This window comes from Centrocercus urophasianus, unplaced genomic scaffold (genome assembly GCF_019232065.1).
Source record: "Centrocercus urophasianus isolate 14NV4802_14NV808 unplaced genomic scaffold, USGS_Curo_1.0 seq_46, whole genome shotgun sequence".
NCBI lineage: Eukaryota > Metazoa > Chordata > Aves > Galliformes > Phasianidae > Centrocercus > Centrocercus urophasianus.
Genome location: NW_024885044.1, coordinates 1851179 through 1872474, shown reverse-complemented (window position 1 = coordinate 1872474; position 21296 = coordinate 1851179). Strand labels below are relative to the sequence as shown.

At 42.8% G+C, this 21296-nt stretch overlaps 2 protein-coding genes across 4 annotated transcripts; one reads left to right on the top strand and one right to left on the bottom strand.

Annotated features, from left to right (window-relative positions):
- The first annotated feature begins 81 nt into the window (after positions 1 to 81).
- On the top strand, positions 82 to 7107 carry AURKA (aurora kinase A). 3 transcript variants are annotated; one of them, XM_042834416.1, is made up of 9 exons: positions 82 to 369; positions 867 to 951; positions 2002 to 2287; positions 2877 to 2955; positions 3614 to 3805; positions 4363 to 4501; positions 4857 to 5005; positions 5618 to 5792; positions 6390 to 7107. In XM_042834416.1, exons 2-9 carry the CDS (start codon positions 898 to 900, stop codon positions 6546 to 6548), a joined length of 1233 nt encoding a protein of 410 aa, XP_042690350.1. In that variant the 5' UTR covers positions 82 to 369; positions 867 to 897; the 3' UTR covers positions 6549 to 7107. The 3 variants fall into 3 exon arrangements, with proteins under 3 accessions (XP_042690350.1, XP_042690349.1, XP_042690351.1); XM_042834415.1 differs by lacking the exon at positions 82 to 369 and adding an exon at positions 656 to 664; XM_042834417.1 differs by lacking the exon at positions 82 to 369 and adding an exon at positions 658 to 664 and having other exon boundaries at positions 893 to 951.
- Positions 7108 to 7689: 582 nt separating this feature from the next.
- Positions 7690 to 12753, bottom strand: FAM210B (family with sequence similarity 210 member B). The gene is made up of 3 exons (XM_042834418.1): positions 12580 to 12753; positions 11197 to 11366; positions 7690 to 10342 (listed from the first exon to the last, which is right to left on the bottom strand). The coding sequence occupies exons 1-3, from the start codon at positions 12751 to 12753 to the stop codon at positions 10126 to 10128; spliced, it is 561 nt and encodes a 186-aa protein (XP_042690352.1). The 3' UTR covers positions 7690 to 10125.
- Between the last annotated feature and the right edge of the window lie 8543 nt (positions 12754 to 21296).

The following is a 21296-nucleotide window of genomic DNA, read 5'->3' as shown; positions in this document are numbered from 1 at the left end:
CCTCGCCGGCAGGACGCGATGGCCCCGAGCCCCCTTTCGAGCTCGGCTTCACGAGAGCCGGCGGCACCGCCTCTCCCTCGGCCTCGGGCTGCGGGTGGGCGTGCGGGTAGCTGAGAGGGACGAGGTCGGAGCCCGGTGAGATGCGGGACTAACCTGGAGCCCTTCCCCCCGACGCCGGCGGCGCGCTGCAAGGCCTCGGCGGCTGTAAGGAAGGAACGGTAGTTGTAGCGTTGCCACAGGTGGGTGGTCTGGACGTACGCGATTTGCGTAACGAAAGACCCGGCCGGGCAGAGACTTGCGGAGAAAAGTGTGTAAGCGGGGCTCAATCCACGCAGTTGGAGTACGGAAGAAGCCAGCGGCGGAGAGACGGTACGTAAAATACGCATGTAGCGCAAACACCGCCCTCGGGGCGGGCGGGTCGGGCCGACGCGGGTACGCAGCAGGCTGCCGTTGCGCATGCGCTCCGCCAGCTCACGGCGACGAGTCTCGGCCTCGCGACGAGCGGAGCTTTAGGAGAGCCAATCGGCGGGCGCGTCGACTGAAAAGCAGCCAATCGGCGGGCGCGGACGCCGGGAGAGGGGCCAATGGCGAGGGGGCGGTAGTTTAAAGGGTATTTAAGGGAGGGAGGTTTGAATTCAAACAGTCGGAGCGGCCGGAGGCCGAGGTGAGGGGGGTCGTGAGGCGTTCGGGGCGGTGCTGCGGCGTGGAGCGACCTTCCTGCATCGGGGGCGGCCCGGCTGGCGGGAGGTGCGGGAGGTTACGGGAGGTTACGGGGCTGTGGCGGATGGTGTAGGGGGCAGAGGGAGAGTGGAGCCGGGGAATGGTGCTGTCTGCGCGGCTCACCCCGTCCTCTGCCCGCTCCGTAGGCGAAACCGCATCTTGCCTTTCTCAGGCGCTATGGACAGGAAGATAAAAGAAAACTGTCCTGGAAACCCGTCTCGCGCTGCTAAGGTAAGGGGCTGATAGAGTTTATGGGTGTATTTTTCGCGGCTGTACAAAACCTGTGAGTCTCAAGGTGTGATGATGGTGACTGGTTTTGTTAAGTGGCAGACAGGAGGAAGAAGCTCTGAGCGATGCTTTCTATGCACAGCGAGCAATTATCAACATGGCCTTTCAGCCTCTTTTGTTGCAGAGGATAATGTCCAAGTCTGAACTTCTTACTGCCGTTATTAGCATGCGGTTTTTTAATTGGCAAGTCTTAATAGTGCAGTTTTTATCCATAATCCCTTAATTAGATAACAAATGTGTGCAGGGAACTGGCTGTGATTTCCAAAGGAAATGCTGCCTTCATGCTGTTATTCACGTGTCTAAGACTGCATATCTTTGCATACAGAAGCAGGGACATTCTCATTCTTGTAACTTCAATATGAACAGGTCCTGGTCAGATTTTAGAGTAGCAGAAGTAAAGCATAATTTAAAATCGGCTTTCAACGCATTGAATCAAAAAACTAGAACATAAGTGTTCTTAGGGGAGTCAAGGCATCACTTAACAGCGTTTGAATTTAATTCTAAGCAAAGTATTCTGGAACAACTAAGAATTGCTTAAATATAAATTTAAACTACCTTCCTCAACTGAAAGAAAGGGATTAAAAGCAGATAAAGGAACCTTACCAAACTTGCTTTGGTCTGATGAACTCCTGTTGCAGTGCAAGGCATCTTAAAATGCACAGCATTCAAGGGAGCAGTGGCTCAAAGCAGTGCATGTGAATAGAATTCCTGTAGTAAAGACCTCTCTAAACTTTCCACCAATATCTGGACTTTGGTGGGTCCATGACTAATTATGAATAAGTATGTTGTTAACAAGACAGCAGTTTTCTACAGGTCAATTGAATTCTTAAAATATAAGATCAGAGTAATTTTAAGATCTCCTTTTGATATACTCTGTTTTTTTTTTCTCCTGCCTGTCTTTTTTTCACAACCTAAACCTAATTCTATTGTACAGGGACATAAAGGTTATAGTGTGCTATTCTATTACTAATGTACAACTACTGTTTTTTGAAGGTAGCAAATCCTGTTGTAGATGGCCCAAAACGTGTCCCTGTGTCTCAGAATTCTGCCCAGAGCCGGCCACTGAACAGTGGAGTTCAACCACAGCGTGTTCTGTGTCCTTCAAATTTTGCCCAGCGAGTTCCTGTGCAATCACAAAAATCTTCTTCACTGTCAAACCAAAAACTGTCCAACAGTCAGACAACACAGCAGCCCCGGCCGAAACTCCCAGTCCAACCAACTGCTGGGCCTCAGGTTGCAAGCAAGAACAATGAAAAACCTCAACAAGCTCCTATACCTGGTAATTCTGAAGATTACATCTTTATGTGTTTGTGACACTTGGGATACTTCAAACAAGAGTGCAGTGCAGAAAATGTAAAGCTCATGCTATGTTGGGCAGTCCTGTAGAGAAATAGCTGGTTGCACCCAGAAACAGAAAAGCAGCACATAGTTCATCTTGGATGTTACTGTACTGTCCTTGTTGCTAGGATTAGGGATTTAGAGCCCGTATAAGTGTTTCTCCAACCTTGAAAATTTACAGATGCACATTAGTCAACTTTGAATAAATGGAGTTGGTGTTCCTGCAGCACATTTTTTTTTCCAGTGTTTATGGTAATCTGATACACGAGGATACTGTATGAGCAGGAATGAGGAGGTGGGGGGAAGCTTTCTTAATGTTTTCATTGATTTCAAAAAACATTTGAAGTTACACTTTGATGAAGTAGCCCTAACTGTTGTGCTGCTTTGCCAATGGTGAACTACACTAAGTTTTAAATATCATGGATGGTGGACTGTAAACTGCTGTAGATACAACCCAGACTTGTTCTTCATGTGAATGTGTTGTGTTCACTGGTCTGTTTTATAAAGTTGTTCTACTTGTTTGTGTTCAGCAAAGAGTTCTGAAGCAGACAGCACCTCTAAACAGAAAAGCGAAGAGTCTACTAAAAAGAAAAAGGAAGAGACTAAAAAGTAAGTTGTGCGCCTATAAAACTTAGAGCAAGCTAATTATTCTTTCAGTGTCTAGCACTTCATGCTACAGCTAAGTTGCAGCCAAGCTGCTGTCTTTAGTCTCTTGACTGCTAAGAACAGTGGCCTTCTCACTTCATAGTGACAATATTTATTAATGAAACTCTGGGAATGGTTATTTTGCTTTGGTAATCTTCAGAAACAATAAATTACTGTAATCTGAAGAAAAGCTTTTGGCTCAACAAGGAGCAACTTTTCCCATGAGAGAATTCTGATAATCACTGCTGTAATCACATGATGTTCACTTGGAAAAATGTGTTCTTCATGTGTGCAGGAGGCTTGAGTCAAGTTTCACTTGTAGTATGGCTGCTTTGAAACAGTTCTGACAGTCTAGAATAGATCTGTATCAAGTATATTGAAATGTACTTTGTTATACAGTTTTGGTTTTGTTGTAATAAGTAGCTGTACCTCAATGCATGTGCTTTAGAAGCAAGAGAGAAGCTTTCAAAACTGCCTTTAGAGAAATCTCAATGCATGTTTTGTCCTCTTGGTGGTGTGCCTTTAAAGACTAAAATCTAGCTGAGATCACTAATTATGTATTTAGCTGGAACGTTGCTGTCACACCCAAGCATTGCTTTTGTAACATTCTCTCCTTTTGCAGAAGACAGTGGTCTCTGGATGATTTTGAAATTGGTCGTCCTCTGGGGAAAGGAAAATTTGGAAATGTGTACCTGGCACGTGAAAAGCAGAGTAAATTCATTCTTGCACTGAAGGTGCTGTTTAAAGCACAGCTTGAGGATGCTGGTGTAGAACATCAACTACGAAGAGAAGTTGAAATACAGTCTCATCTCAGGTAATGTGAGCAGTTAACCTCTGCTTAGTTTGTGCTCAATTTAAAAAAACAAAGTAATCTTACCTGAAGAAAAGCAATCCTGTAATATGTGACAACTTGAAACTGCTTCTTGTCATTCTGCCCCTGCCCCACCACCCCATGGGCCAAAAGAACCCAAACAGAAGTCAAGCACCTGGCCAGTTCTTACAAGTGGATGACTGCAATTTCTCAGTCTAGGCTTGTTCCTGCTATTCTGTTTCACAGAAAATAATTGAAGTATTTAAGCTTAAGTTCAGAGAACTGTAGATATTTGCGTGTTGAATGGTGATCTATTCTGTGTGTAGAAAGCTATGTATGAGAAAATACAAATGAGCTGAATTCTTGGCTACGTTTTTGCTACTAGCAAGTCTGATACTTCTGTGATAAATACCTCTGTCTGCTCTGAAGCTCTCATAGAAACGGACATGGCAGTTGGAACTGTGCTGTCTTGTGTAGCATTAATGTTAAATTGTAGGCCCTATATGTATAATTAGTTGTACACATACCTTGTTCAGGAAGGCATTTCAATTTTCTTGCAGGCATCCCAACATACTCAGACTGTACGGCTACTTCCATGACGTTACAAGAGTCTACCTTATTCTAGAGTATGCACCTCGTGGAGAAGTCTTCAAGGAACTACAGAAGCTTACCAAATTTGATGAACAAAGAACTGCAACTGTAGGTTGTTCTGACTGCTTGCTGCTGTGTAGCATACCTGAAGTATAAAGCTAGCTCTTCGAGAAAGTCATTTTCAGTTGCATGAAACCAACTCCTTAGATGCTAGTTTGCTTATGCACTTGTAACCTATTTAGGAATATGCTGGGAGGACAAACTACTGCAGTGTTAACGGATAATGTTCAGCATTGCCCAGCACTGCAATTTGTGTTGTCACTTCAAGCAACACCTGTTGCTTGAGAGTGTAAGGAACAATTTTTCTACTCCAAACTGCTAATTATGCCTAGGGAATTGTGTTAGTGAAGCTTGAGCGTCAGTGTCTTCATACCTGATAGTTTTGTTTTCTTTCTAATTGCAGTACATTACAGAACTAGCAGATGCCCTGTCATACTGTCATTCAAAGAGTGTGATTCACCGGGACATCAAGCCGGAAAACCTGCTGCTTGGCTCAAATGGAGAATTAAAAATTGCAGACTTTGGGTGGTCTGTGCATGCTCCATCCTCTAGGTGAGAATGCAGTATATACCTTAGACAGAAATTATTCTGTAATGAAAACTTTAGCTTTCTTGCCAAACTTACAGTTATGGAATGGAGATAAATGTCCACTTGCTGAAATACTGGTGGGGAGCAGTTCAGTGATTGGACCACTGTTGTCAAGGTCTTAATAGTTGACTGATGTAGCACAGAGAGAGTGTTATCCTGCTAATCTGTGTGTTTAAAAACTTGCTGAACCTGAAACAAGAGCGTTAGCACACTGTTTTAGGGTTATGGTGGTCCCTGAGATGAAGATCAGAACTTCTGTCCAAATAGGTCACACTAGCACTATAATTGGAATATTTCCTTAGTCTGATTTGTACCTGACAAAGAAAGTCACACTGACTTGTAAGCCAGTGGGAGAGAGGAAAAGGAAGGATAAGACTGCCTGTAGTGACAAGAATACTTTAAAGCAAAGCTAGAAAAGTGACTGATGAAATTCCAGTGATACTGAGTTTATCTGGGGCAGATTACACTGAGATACAGATAAGAGCACTTGAATCCAGATGCTAATGCTAGCAGTTAAAACAGATCTTAGCTGCCATAAAGGGTAAATGATACACTGTACTCTGTACTTTTCTTCAGGAGATCAACACTCTGTGGGACACTTGACTACTTGCCTCCTGAAATGATTGAGGGAAGAACACATGATGAGAAGGTGGATATTTGGAGCTTGGGGGTTCTGTGCTATGAATTCCTTGTAGGAAAGCCACCTTTTGAAGCAGAAACATATCAAGAAACCTACAGAGCTATTTCCAGGGTATGTGCTGTAACTTCAACTAGGTGAATTTTGGTTTCACTTCTTGTCTTGAAGATTAATATTCCTCTTGAGGGAAGGAAAGACATAATGAGATGTACGCAAAACTACATCCCTAAAGCTATCCTGAAGTCACTCCAGTTGAATTACAATGAAGAGTAGGATGGCTTTCCCGGCTGCTTGGTTCTCTCCTGTTTCTACCTGCATCTGAACACCTACCTTTTCATATAGCAGCTATTCTTCTTCACTATCCTTCACTACTTTCATGTTTCTGGTATATAAAATATTAATCATTCAAGGTATTAGGAAAAACGTAAATTATGTTTCTAGATTACAAGTGTTCTGTAAACTTGAGAGGTTCCATCAAAGTGGTTTTGTGTTTGGAGCACAGAGAAAAGCACACTGGCTGAATTTTGGCAAGCAGTGAGAACCTTCAGTTTTATTCAGGATTGTGATGAAATTACTCACTAGGTACAAGGTACACAGCCCACAGAGCTGACAGTTTTCTTTGCTCTCTGTACCTTGGGGCAGAACGCTATTGCTCTCCAGTTTTGATTAGTGCCAAAGAATATTGCATCATCTTTTATCTTGTTTTCTTAGGTGGAATTCAAGTATCCATTATTTGTAACAGAAGGTGCAAGGGATTTAATTTCAAAGCTTCTGAAACATAACCCATTCCATCGGCTGCCCTTGAAGGATGTTCTTGTTCATCCCTGGATTACAGCAAATTCTACAAAGCTGCCCAACGATAGAAAGTGATGTTGCTGCCCCATCCAGAATACAGTCTTAACAAGGGTAATCTCATTGGACTAACAAGGAGATTTGTACTGTGACTACTGTAACACAATAAGGAGGAGCAGGTCTTGGAATCCAGTGGCAATTAAGAACACAAAGCCTTTGGGTTGGTTATCATCTTGAACTGATCTTGAATTGCAACGTAAATCTATTTGACTTCTAGCTGGGTGTTGTGGAATACTTAACGTACTTGAAAAATAACTACATGTGGGCCAGCTCTATTGATGTAAGTATTCAAGGTCTGTTCAAGGCCTTTATGATATGGTCTGTCATAATTATAGCTCATTGTTCCAATAACAAGAGACAGTGGTGGTTCTATCTTACTGAACAGTGCAATATCCCAGAGATACCTGCCTATGAACTCACTGGGCTGCTAAAGGGTATCATACCTGTGGTGTAATCTGAAACTGAGGTGAATGCATTTGTGTCCTAAAAATGAATGATGTGTGTGCATTTTTGTTTCTAGTTTTTGTCTTAAATGTGAGCACTCAAGTTTCTAAATAAAGATTGCTTATATATTGTAGAGCATGGCAAGGTTCCTTATAATACATGATATTATGTGCTGGTCACCTCCAACCACCTGTCATTACTGTCAGACTACTAGAGTACATCTTGACTGCTCATCTATGGTCACAGACTAAGCTCACTAGCTCTGTCCAAAAGTAAGTTGATATAAAATAAGTTTTCCTCTAAGTGCTGGTGTTGTGTAAGTACATATAGCTATTACTCTTCAGGTAAGTACCAAAAATACCTTACAAGAGTTCCATAGTCACTTAAAAACTAAATCTGCTTCTTCCCTTGCAGTTAAAGTATAATAGTCATAAGCAAGGTTTGAAAGTACTTCAGAGAGAAAGACCTGGAAAGTCATTATCAAGCAGGAGATGGATATACATCTGTATATATACATGTCTGTACATATACACACACACATCAGAAACAAGGAAAAAAACCAAAGCATGCTTACCAGTTCACATTTCCAGTTCTCTGGTGTTTATACCCTAGGCTCTAAATTTTTTCCCCCTATTTACAAAATATCAGAATCAATAGATTAGAGCCTAGGCTCCATAGTTACAAACATAGACATAAATGGCAAAGTATTAAAATGCTTTGTTCCAGCATCATTGTTTTAATCACAAGGTTTTCTGCATTTTTGAAAAGAAGGATAGTGGTTTTTTTTTTAATTAATTAAAAATAATTAGAAACATGATAAAACTTGCTTGTAATTTGTCATTAAGTGCTTTCTCATTCTTCCAATTAGACAAGGCAATCAGAGAAACAAAACATGTAAAGCAATTATTTTCCAGTAAAACACTGCAAGCAAATGCTACGAGAAAGCAATTTATTTTCTTCATTATCAGGAGCCATGGAAGGTCTCTTATTATCTTACAAACTATTTTAAAAAGATCTTTTACAAGCAAGGATTCTAGGATTCAAAATATATTCTCAAATCACTGTAAAATATTTAGCAAAAACTCATCTAAAAGTGCCAGTAGTTCATACAGCCATCTTTATCTTACAGTTACAATTTAAATGAAGGGATTTTCTATTACCACAACAAAATCTATACTGTTTCTACCTCTTAATAACTTCAGGTACATTTGCTTTAAATGAGTCTTGTTTTATAGAAACACTCTAGGAACAGGAAAGGAAAAGTTTGACTCCTTTTATCAACTTCACGACAAGCCCCACTTGCTAGAAATCACTGATCAAACAAAATAAGGCTGTCATTATTTGATTATAATGGAATCCTTTTTGTTACCCTTGGATAACAGAACAATGACCTGAACAGCCAGAGAACGTGTAGAAAAGAACATTTCTTGGAAAATGAAGCAAGAAGAGCCCAAGTAAGACTTCAATTGTCAAAGAGGCAGACAGCATAAATTATCTGTATCCAGCCCCAGACTGCAGTAGATCAGAAAACAATAGAAGTGCAGGCTGCGTGTTGTTACTGCACAGTATCCCTTCCTTTGCTGTGTAGACACACAGAGGTTTTTAGCTCTTGGATAGCCAGCAATAAGCTTCCATCCCAGTACCAAATATAATATTCGCGCTGATTAACTGAGGATGTAAGTTAACATTGTCTGAGCAGTGTTAACAACTTGCTCAGGACAAAGACATGCCTCGTTCTTCCCTCTTCACTTGAGCAGTATTTATTTTCAGAAAGACAACTCAGCAAAACATAAAATAAAACAAAAAAATACCTTGATGGTCACTGTAGTTTTCTGCCAGTTTAGTTCAGATTCCTGTATATTCATAGATCTGTGTCAAAGCCACCATGGCATAAGTGATAAGCAAAAACACAGAGGCAGACAATGTCACAAGAACTGACGAGGAAGGGAGAACAGGTCCAAAAGGCTCAGATGTGGCTTCAGTCATTTCACAGAAGCACAGTCCTAAGTCTGAAACCCAGGTTTAGCACAGAATGTTAAGCTGAATACCTAGATTTGAAATCCAGTTTTTAGGTTAACTGAGAAGTGGTTACATGCAAATACAATTTAATAGGAATACTGCCCAAATAAGGAAGTGAATTACACCTGGAGTTGGTATGCTCAACAGTCTACCAGACGAGCACATGTATTGCTTTTGAGAAGTTCTAAACTGTAACGTCTGGACTTCAGGTGAGGATCAGAGATTCATCCACAGGAGCCCCCATGTTAACAGCTAACTAAAAACAAAAACAAAGCCCCAAAACAGACCAACAAGATGTCCCCAGTAACAAAGCTAGGTATCAACACCACAGTTACTTTGCCTCTCACTTTATCTTTGGAACACATTCACTCACACAGGAGGTAATTCTGGTTATAATGATTTCACTAGACTCAGTATGAGTCTGTAGCATTTAAAACTGAAAGGAAAAGAAAAAAGACCTTAGAAAGGTCAGAAAAACATAGTTACAAACAACAAAATCTTGAGATATGGAAGCACCACAAAGGAGCCATAATTTCAGAGAGGTGCATTGCCTCTTCCAGCTAAAACAATTACAACTGTGCAATAATTAAGCATACAGGTACTCTCATTAAAGTTAGTTTGGCATGTGTGTTGGATTGCAGGAGTGGGATCATAAAAATGCCCTCTGCAACAAAAGAAACACTCATGTAGCACCTTAGATCCCAGTACACCTACTTACCAACAGATCTGTTTACATGGTCCATGGAAGAAAGAGCACTCCACTACTGGGAAAGGAATCTTACTCTATTTCCCAACTGCGCAGTAATAAACTGCAACTGCATTTTGGCATGAGAAACATTAATGATCCAAAAATCCAGAAAATAAAGACCCAGAATTGTACTTCTGGTTTTTGTGAGAGACAGCACATTGTCAAGCATTTATATGAGCACTTGAAGTGGAAACCAGACTGTTTCAAGAGCTTTCTATAAAGGGAAAGATGAGGACAGCACTTTTTACCGCCACATCTACCTGAAAGTATCAGCCAGAGGAATGCAAGAGAAGGTCAGCATTAACATGAATTCAAAGGAGTATCTGAAGAGCGACGTGAATATTAAACATTTAACAAATTATAATAAGAAACAATAAGAAATTATCATGGCTTTGGAGCAGGAGGTTTGAAGAAACCAATCTTCCGGCAGTACCGGACAACAAAGGGCACAGAAACCACAGTGATGCTGATTCGTAGCGGGGCAAACAGCTTGTGAACGGCGTATGCCAACACAAACGTGCTTGTACCAGCAGCCATCTTAGACTGCAGGGATGATTCACTGAAGCCAAGTTTGATGAGAACTGGAGTCATATCCACACCGCTGGGGAAAAAGAAAACAAGACTTGTCAGTTTATTTTAAAATGGCACACTAAAGAATAGGAGGTGCTGTTTACTCAGGGAATTTAACATGGCATAACTTCCAACTCTGGAATTTCTATTAAGTTTTGATAAATAATAAATGAGTTCTTCCAGGACTAACAGCACGATTTACTTCTGTGACAACAGCACATGCTTATTTTCAGATACAAATTTTGGTTTTAATTGGCAAGATCCCTACAAAGTCAAATGTCTTCTTAGTTTATTGGTCACACAACTGCAGCACAGAGAATGCTCAGCCCCGTGCACCACCTTCCTGGAGGAAATCATCAGCTCCTCCTCACAAAACAGAGGCATCTAAAGCTGCTGCCCTTCCCCCTGAAATCATATACACAATATCCTACACCTCTTCTGTAAGGTTAAAACAGAAAATACTGGATAGTCTAATCCTCTTTTTTTTTTTTTGGCTGGTGCCTTCTGCAGTTTAAACTGTGTTCAGCTCCCAGAAAAACAGATTTATCACTAAGCTCCAGCACTTTCATACGGCTCTATCTCTACATGCCACGCTCCTGTTTGAGAACAAAAGATACCTCTGCAGAAAAGTAAATTCTTTCGTCTGGTTTTGTCAGTCACTTTGGTGCAGTCTCTGCTCTGTTTTCATCAGCCCACCACATCTATCTTCACTCATGCCTGACTGGAGATTAGACCAACTTACAGATCCATTTATACACAAAAAGCAGAGGTTTCCTGTATATACATCCAACAAGCTTAGAGAACGCCTCCTTAGAAACGAGCACAATGGTCAGATATTTCCCTTGTCTAAACCATTACAGTCTACAGACACTGTACAAAGCACACCTTGACACGGCCACGTAGAAGATCCCTAGAGATATTAACGAAATTCCAACATGGAACGAAACTCCTACAGCACCATACTGTTTGAAAACTTGTTTCAGCTGCTGAGATTTGTTGAGTTTCTTGTTCTCACCGCTGAGATCTGTGGCTGCCTTTTCAGGGGATCCCGCATCCTAAAAAAGAACACAATAGTATTAATTAGCATTAAGTACCATATAATATTCCAACCAGCCAAACTGATTTGAAAGAATGAAACAATTAGCATGTGTAGTGATGCTTGGAAAGCTTTGGGAAAGAGCAACACTGTTCTGCTTTTTTACATTGGGATTGCTGAGGCCCATAACAAAGCTCATAAAAGCTCTCATTTTCCAGCTATTCACATTAAACAGATGTGCTGATCTTGGTGCATATTCTTACACAACCTAAGTTTCATCATAAAAAAAGGAGTTGCTATGGTTCCAGCACTCTATCTGATACAAAAGAATGCCAAAGCTCACCCACATAGTTTTGGGGAGATGAGGTTGAGGTGCCAAAGAGATTTCTGTCCATATCCACTGCTTTTGTTTCAAGCCTGCAATTGGCAGGATTGTCACCAGGGTACAAAACACACAGTGCAATCTTACAGTGCTCACGGTGAGACAAACCCACTTCAACCAGCGATTTTAATCATGCCCTCCCGTTACCCAACGCAAACAAATGATGTTTGCAATCCCCCCCTCATTGGAATTTGCATTACTTTTTATCTCATCTTGAGAAAAGTCACACAGATCCATAAACACGTATTAAGGAACTATGGAGCACAGCCTTATTTATTCTAACATAAGGAATAATATCATTATTCTTCTGTTAGGCTTTGGCTCATGAAACAAAGCAATGTTTGAACAGAAACTGAAAGTTGAAAAACGTCCAGCAGGAAAAAAACAGAAACACCTCCAAGCCCTTCACTGCTTAAACCAGATTTAATGCTAAAAAGGAAGCGAGGAAACAATTTTCATTCTATATATGTATATTAAAGCAAGCTCTTTAAGCAAAAGCCAGCATTCACAATTAGACAATCCAATTATTTCCAGCCCTGATACAGCAATACTTCTAAAGTCGTTCCCACTCTTCAGTTTCATTACAGGAAAGGATTCGAGGAACAGCGCTGTTTGCACACCGCAACCCGGCGCTCCGCGCTCACGTGCCGGCGATTCCCGGCTGCCGCGGAAGCCCGAAGCTCAGCGCTCTGCCGAACGGAGCGGCACCGACCGGCAGCCGGCCGTCCCGCGGGCAGCCGCACGGACAGCACGCACAGCCAGCGCCGAGCCCCGCCGCCCCGAGCCGAGCCCCGCTCCGCGCAGCGCCCCAGGGCGGGCGGCTCCTCCGGCTGCGAGCCCAGCCCCCTACCTTAGCGGGGATGCCGGTGGCGGCGCGCAGCGCTACGCGGCACGGCGGCGCTGACGAGAGAAGAGGGCGACCGAAGCGCTGCTCGCTGCCCGGGGGACGGAAAGCGGCGGCGGGCAGAGACCTGCGGGGCAGCACCAGCGGCCGCAGCGGGCCCGGCCGCAGCAGGCGGAACATCGCAGCACAGCCGGGCGGGCGGGCGCACGAACCTGACAGAGCGAACAACCCGGCCTCCGACAGCGGGCGCCCTCCTCCTTAAAGGGACAGTAGCCCAGCTAGGGCGCCTTCGCCGTGAGGGGGGGAGGGCGCCCCCCGCTGGGCGGTGTAGGGCACTGCACTCACTGCGCTCACCGCTGAGTTGCAGGGGCGGCCTGGGTTGAAGGAGAAAAATGTCTCTGTGGGTGCTGCGTCCACACCTGGGATGTCATGAGGGAGAGCCCTGCCTCAGGTGGCTGCAGTTCCCCCCCAGGATAATGGTTGTGATGATTATACGTGCGTACACACATTCACGTAGGTTGCTCCAAAAATAATGACTCCTATTTATTTCCATGGAGACTATGGCAGGTACAAAGAGCACAATAACACCATTTGATAACGCAAATTCTCGGCCACAAAACACTATTTTTTCAACACAGTCACCATCATTAGCTGTGCATTTTCACCAGCAGTGAACAGGAGCCTGCATGCTGTGCTCCTGCAGAGGTGACCACTGTCTGTATTAGCACTGCTGTAACACCACTACTGCCTCATTGTGCTCACACCCACTGCTTGGTTTCCATAAGAGCTCTGCAAGAGTTGATTAATATCAGTTGGTACTATTTTTTCCTCATGGAGGAATTCAATTCCATGCCTTTGCTTTGTATGCACTTCCATGTCAGACACCAATCTGTCAATCTGCCCATCTGCTGCCAGCTGTCACATGGCAACAAAATGTAACAGGATATTGGCAGGAAGGTTCAACCCCTACTGCCGCACCACCAACATCTGTCTCTGACATTGTGAGCCAACATCAAAAAATGTAAGGCATTACTTTTGGAGCAGCACTTGTATACATATTTACAAAATAAGGCATGCACAAAGTAGTCGCTCATAGCACCAACTGCAGGGACACTGAAATGTCCTTGGCTTTGTGCAGCACCGCTCAGCAACAGCTAGAACATGGGTGTGTTATCAGTGCTGCTTTTCTCCTAAAGCCAAAACAAAGCATCATTCCATGCACTGTGAAGGAGATCACCTCAGTCCCATCTGAAACCAGCACACCAGGCTGTACGCTGAGGTAATTTCTGTCATTCCTCACAGTGCTGCCGTGCTCCCAAGGTCTGTGCGTGTATCCAGGCATGGATGTGGTTAAAGCCTTGCTTCTGCAGTTCTGATGTATGGGCTTGCAGTGTAGGTCACTTAATTAATCACTCACTTTATGCTGATGAGTCCCAGCCATTTGCCAAGTCTCATCATGCAGGGCAGAGTGTAACTGCAGAGCTCTTCCAGCCTCAGAGGGTTCACAGCAGCTCTGAGACCTCCTGAGGCCTTCCAGCAAATGCTGAAGTCTCATGCATAGCCTCATTTCTGCATCATTACTCTAACAGGAAAAATAAGAATTAAAAGTACCATCAAAGTAGAGAGGAGAGTGCCAGGGAGAACTGTAGTTGGTGGGGGGCGATGTTCCTGGCAGCGACCCCACTGTCCTCTATTTCAACCAGAAGGGCCTTGGTTAACAGGAAAGGTCCTTGCTCATCTTCATCACACACCGCGGTGATTTCTGGACCTCTGGAGGTGTTTCAGCCATGTAATGTCAGTGCTAAGAGGTGGTTTCGTGCCTGCAGGTTGGCACTAGCCTGCACAGAGCCAGGGCTTTTCACAACCACACTCACAGCAGCGATGTGAAATGGCGGCTGCGTGCACTGCACACTGCCAGGGGACAGCAGGTGTTGTGTGAGCCTGTCACTGCACAGACGGCACGTCTGGATGCTGAGCTCCGGCAATAAAGTGCGTTTCTTTTCCTGCTCACTGAGCCTCTCCTCTCCAGGCAGGCTGTTACAGTGGCATAAGCATACAGGGCAGTACAATAGGAGAACTGTGAGACATAAATAGGAGGTTTTCCCTCCGGAAGAGAGTGCAGTGGGGAGCATAAGCTGAAAGTGGAGAGGACAGCACTGAGCGGTACAATGCTGAGACAGCATGGTGGGAGGCTTTGTTAAGTAGGATGCACCGCGGAACAGATGGGTTTCGAGGAGAGTCTTTCAGGAAGAGAGAGAGCCTTGCATGCATTAAAACAGAGTCTGTCCAGAGCATAACAAAGAGCACTGCCAGTTCTGGGGATTTGTGTTTTCCTTAGTTCTTTCTTCATAGATTCAGTTTCAACCTGAATGCTTTGCAGGGGAGTAGTTTCTCCCAGCGCAATTTTGTTTATTTAGTATGTTGTTCTGTTACTGTTCCAAAGCAGTTTGTTTGCTACTGTGTTTTCTGTGACTATTTATACTCTCACCATGATCCCAGCAGACAGATGACACCAGCACAGCAGTGCTGTCATCACAGCACATCAGTTTTGAACTTTTTCCCCCTAATTATAATAAATCCTGAGTAATCTCACCCAGTAAAGGAGATGCCACTCAAGTTCCTGCAGTATGGACTACCCCTGGGGTTAGTAACTCTCAGCTCCTTTCAAGAGAGACCTAATAACTGCCGAGTAACTTGGAGTCATAGCTGGAAGTTTTTCACGTGAAGAAAGTTCTGAGAGCCATATTTCTACCTGAGATTTTCCTGTAAGAAATACGTAGGCAGTTGCTACAAAAGGTGTCATAGTCCAACACGTTCTGAATTGCTGGTGCATGCAACATGGAGGTGGTCTGCCCACAGCAGGAAGGTGCAACTAGATGGTCCTTCAGCTCTCTTCCAATCCAAGGCATATTGCATGGGAACTGTTGATCACAGCCTGAACCTCTGATTGACCACCTGAGGTAAGCAATGAGTCAGCTGCAGCAGCACAGGTGAAGGCAATTCTCCTGTGCTACCAGAAGGGATGGAGCCTGGCTGCACCTCTCCTAGATCCCATTTAAGTGCTGACTACCACTGAGATTACTCCTTGTGGAGTTTATTGTGAGCCTACAATGAGTGAGTGTTTTTTGTTTATTATCTTTCCACCACAATAATCCTCCTCAGCCTAACCTTGGTACACCCATTGTTTGTACTTATACGCACAGACACTGCCCTCTGTCTGGCAGATTCATTGGAGCCATTGCATGAGTAGAGCATGGAGTTACTGTCCTGCAGTGTCTGTGTCATGCTGCTGCTAGGTGTCTAGAAACCCAGGGCAAGTGGAGAAAAGAGCAATAGGTCGGTTAATGAGGAATAAAAGCAGATGAGTTAGCAGCTTTATGTGCACTGTCTCCAAAATCTCAGTGGGAGACTTTCTTAGAAGCAGGAACCAACAATACCAGAAACATCAAACCCTATGTGTTCCTTGAAAAACAAGCAAACAAACACTCCAGCTTATGATATTTTAATATAAATGGAGTCTGTGAGCATAGAGAAGCTAAGAAAAAGAGAAACTGAACTTTCAATGGCAGCTCATGAACATGAATACACTTCAGCACAGGCGCACGTCTTGCACCATCATCCTGGAGGTGCAGGTCCCTATGAGGTACTAACAGAAACACACAGTAGTGAGAAGTAAGGCCACAGAGTGCCAAGATGTGAACCCCAAATCGAGATAGCTTAGGGATCTGTCACTGAAAACTAGATTTGAGTTGACAGCTTACTTGATCTACTGTATTTGTGACATGCCTCAACTTGTGACACGCTTCTTCTCTCAGCTTTTTGCTTTGTAGATTTACTATGACTTTCCTTTTGTAATGATTTGATGAGCAGGTGCACTGGCTTTGTGTTATTCACATTATTATTTCATCATTATTGTTTGTCATGAGGAGAAGTGAAGCTATGAACTAAAACATGAGTTTTCCACTCACCAGAAGTTACATTTCAATGTCAATGAGCCTTTATTTTTCCATTATGTAATTCTCACGTGATTTGTTTCAGAATTGGTTGTCATGCTTTTATCAGAAAATGTATAATGAAGTAATGTAGGAATGTCCTGTATCAGGATATCTATTTAAGAACCTTTATACTTTCCCTCCCATAATTTAACTTTTTGAAGCAAAAATCCTTCTTGGTGTTTTTATGGTGCTGTAGAAAGAAGCAGTGGCAGAATTGAAGTATTCTGTGGTATGCAATTTCTGTAACTAGAAATTCATGCTAAAAAAGAATCTATGCTGAATATCCATTGCTCAACCTTTGGTTTCCCAACAGTATAAGGTAAACAGTGCCACAGGCACTTAAGGGAGCACTGCAATAGCTTGTTCAGGAGTTCAGCTCAGTTGTAAGGGTAAACGTGATTAGTAGTTGAGTAGCAGATAACCTTTGATGATGGATCAGTCAAATGGTGATGAAGAAACCTTAGAAGTCTTCTAAGTTTTATATATGGTTTGGAGGCAAATTTATTATATGTTTTTCAGATGTTTTTATCTATTTGTAATTCAGGGATTTTGAATGTGGTAGTTCCAAAGTATAATGGCTTCTAATGGGCAAGTAGGAATTGGTTCCTGTGTGAGTGGGAGACAGCTGCTAATGCATGATGGAAGCTTATAATTTAGTATTATTATAGATGTAGTAATGCCATGGGTCATAAATATAATGAGACAAGTTGGGAACTGAGCACGAACCTCATTCAGAAAAGAGGCTAAAGCAAATTTTGTTCCATTTCAGTAAACGAAGGGCATGGCATGTGAAGTTGAGTTTTAAGAGGCTCAGTTCTTTAATGCACTGGCATTTTCACATCATCTTCCAACGCTGCTTAGATTATGAAAATGAGGTAATATAGGTAGATGATAAGATAAGCATGAGTTTAAGTAATATCAGTCAAGATTTTGTTTCATCAAGGCTAAAATGTGTATATGTGAAATATGCACAATGGATATTATTTGAGAAATCTGAAAACAGTTTATGGAGACATTTAGTATGAAATTTTTCATGCCACGAATGCTACAGGCCACCATCTTTCAAAAGCAAAATCATTAAAACTGAAGACGGTAGTCTTCTATTCTAATGGGAGAACACTGTACTGCTGGGGCAGCTACAGCAAAGGATGCCAGCCCAGGGAGGTTTACCTGTGAGGCAGGAAAGTGGGGTGATGTGGGGTGAGAACATCTCCAAACAGGGAAGCAAAGAAGGAATGATTTCTCTGCAGATCCTTGAAGAATGTGGCTGTGTGGCCCCATTTCATTTCAGTTCCCTGGAAATTCATGGGACGCTTTAAAGCAGAGCACTGATCATCCAGGCAAAGGAAAACATATCTTCAGCCCAAAGCTCACTGCAAGCTGATTTGAGTACATGGCAGCTTTTGTGTAAATCTCTGCACAAAGATGAGTTTCACAGGTGAGGCAGGTCTTGATCCGTGATCTTGATGACCCTAAATGGGCACAAAATTTCTATTGCTGGGGAGTGCACTGTCTGTGGGAAATCTTACCACCTTCTGCCCTTAGATTGGTACTTATTTTGCAGCTAGGTGTAAGCAATTAATTCAGCTACCTGGGGTGTGGCGCTGGGATCGGGTATCCGTGGCTATTTAATTTGTCACTGTATCATTTTACCAATGCAACCCACATCTCTGGAATGGAGCCCTCAAACTTATAAAGCAGATGAAGTCACTTAGCCCAGGAAAAGCACAGTGCATTTATTTCTGAATGTAACACAGGGGAATGTGAAATGTTACTGTTTAGTGATGTTTTGTGTGTTTGCTGCTGCTATAATGAGATAAATCATATTTTGTGAAGTCAGAAACTGTAGGGCCAAATTTGGAAGCTGAATATCTAAATTGCTTTGCTAATTCCTCCTCAAGCTGTTTCACAGCCCTGCTGATTCCCGCAGACCGTCAGGTTTGCACAGACTTAGGTTTACCTTTGGATTTGACTCACAAATTAACATAGTTTAACTTAGGAAAGATCATGCAAGAGGTGTGTTTTGTCTTTGTTTTTCTAAATGTTCAGCAATATCAAATTGTTTCCACAGATACAAAAAAAAAAAAAAAAAAAAAAAGGTTGTTCTATTCCACTTCAGGCTTAAAAGCTATATGAATAGATGATAACATTCTGCTGTTGCAGCCCATGATTTAGATTCTCAAGTGCAGATTTCCTGCCTTTGCTCCTTACCTGTATTGCTATAAAGCAAATTGTCAGCTTATTTAGATGAAACAAGTAACAGTCAAGGCCAGATACCCTCTTTTCTACCCCTTGCTTCATAATGCCATAATGAGATTCTGGCCAAAGAACTCAGTGCAATGCAATATTCAATCTGCCGTGTACTCAGGAAAGGCTGATATGAATGACCCAACACAGCCATTTGTCCCTGTTTGTATGAGGTTATTGGCAATTCTCCTCACATCTTTCAACTGGTTATATATTGCTGCTCTGAGACACAGCCCTTCAAAGCGAGAGGCACAACCAGTTTGTGCTCTAATACATGCAAGTGAGTTTACCTTTTTGCTCCTGAATATAAATCTCTGTTTTTTTGCTGAAGAGGTTCTGATATGACTGACCATAAGGAAGGAAAAGAGTACACTTCCTCAGAAGCATTGTTAATGGGGCTAAGATGGCCAGTAAGTCTTGCCAGCTCTACAGAGCCATCACTGGGGAGCAGTAGAGAATTTGGGATACACCCAAATTTGTAACTATTTTTAATGCCCAAACTTTAAATAAAAACATTATTTGCATTGAATAGATGCAAGTGGCTCATATGGGGAGCTAGAGAGGCATTAAAGGTTACAAACCGCAGCTAACATCGTTGTGATGTCTAACAATCCCCAAAACAAGGAATATCCTTGTAAAGCCTATAACCTGTCACTTAGAAAACATTTATGTAATGTATGTCACATTTTCAAGTGCTGTTCTGTAAAGTGGGACCACAATAAGAGAGTGATGCTGTATAGAGCTGTCAGCCTTCAGATCCTGAAGGAAAAGGAGACTGCTCTTGTGCCCAGCACTCACTGCACTGCCAGTGCCATGTTACTGTACCTGGATCTGTTCATGCATTGTGGTGCTGCTCATTATGTGATCTCAGAAAGAGAAAAGAAAAGAGCCTGTTCTTTGGCTCCGGGCATGTGATCACCCTGTGACTTGTCATGTTCTTCTTGTGACATTCGTTAGCTGGCACAAACACGCATCTATCAGGAGCCAACAAATGCGAATGCAGACATTCTGCCAGGAGGAGTGAAGTTGTTTGACATATCTGGCAGCTGTTATTTGAGAGCAGGCATTGTAAGAACTTGTTTGGAACCAGAAACCAATGTAGAAAGACATTGGCAAACTATGTGCAATTGCAAGGAGGCCGAATACAGGAGTGTTATCACTTCATTGATAGGTATTTTCCCCTGCCCAGAACGTGCTTTATGAAGTTCAGTCAATGGATGGCACTGCTGGCTTTTCACAGCTGGGCTTGTTTTGGGAACAGGCTTGTGCAATGTTTATGACTCACTGCTCAGTTTAAACCATGTCTGAAAACTTGCTGTTACAAAGTGGTTGTTTCAATGGCAACAATGCAGCTAACTCATCTGGACCGAAGGTGGGGTAGATGTGGGCCATTAAGAAGCTTGTAAGGGAAATGTAGCTGAGTCTCCAGGCAGTTATGCATCACTCCCGGGTTCTTCTTACAGAAATGCTGGCTGCCCTTCATTCTGTGAACATAGTGGCAACACAGTCAGCTGGCTTTTATTTTTTTTCTCAATTGAGAAGGCCTATGGCATGTTTTACTGCTCAACCTGTTTGAGCTCCAAAATAACCTGAAGTCATGTAACAGTTCTGTGCTGGAATAATGAGCTCCACTGAGAAAAAAGCACTATGATTTCAGGCCTGATGCATGCATGCATCTGCTGGGAATATGGACAGATATCAACTGAATTGCAGACTGTTTCTTCCTGCTCGAGAATGTTTGTTCTTCATCCTTTAGATGTGCTTCCAACTGCCAAAATGCGTTTTCCAGAATCACTGGAGGAAGGAAGGCACACCAAATATCTTCAGCACTAGAGAGAAAGAGGGAGAAAAGCCTTTGATTGCACTGTTTCCAGCTTTTTTCATTATCCCTCTGAGATGCTACATAGTTTCGTACTGAAACCCTAAGTGGTTTCTGTGGTTCATGAGCTTCCACATTCTGGCTGGTCATTTGCCTTTTGGAAATACCTTTAAGATAATAATAATCATAAATTGGTAGTCCCTTTTGTTTTTAATAGGGTTCAGATTTACTGAGCTGTAGGAAATGGGAGCGTTTTGCTAATTGGCATCCTAGCACTGCCTGCTTTGTTCTTAGCTCTTTGTGAAGTGTCAGATCTTTAGAGGATGCTACATGCACCACAAATAACCAGGCAAGGATGATTCTGAGGAAGCTGCTCTGCTGCCAAAGTGTGGTTTTTTTGACCTGAAGGTAAGATACTTTGTCCTCGTATTTCAGCTTACAAAACCCAATTTTGCCTATGTTATAGGGAAGCCTTCAGCTGCCTCTGACAGGACTGCAGGCAAAGGAACTGTACAGGAGAAACAGATCTAACAATGTATGTTTGCTATGAACTCCACTGGGTTAAGCAGTTGTTTTGTTCTCATTCATAAAGCAAGTAAACACTGGTGTTTAGCAATTGCTGATCATGGTCCACGTGAGTTCATCCTTTCCACGCAGCCTTT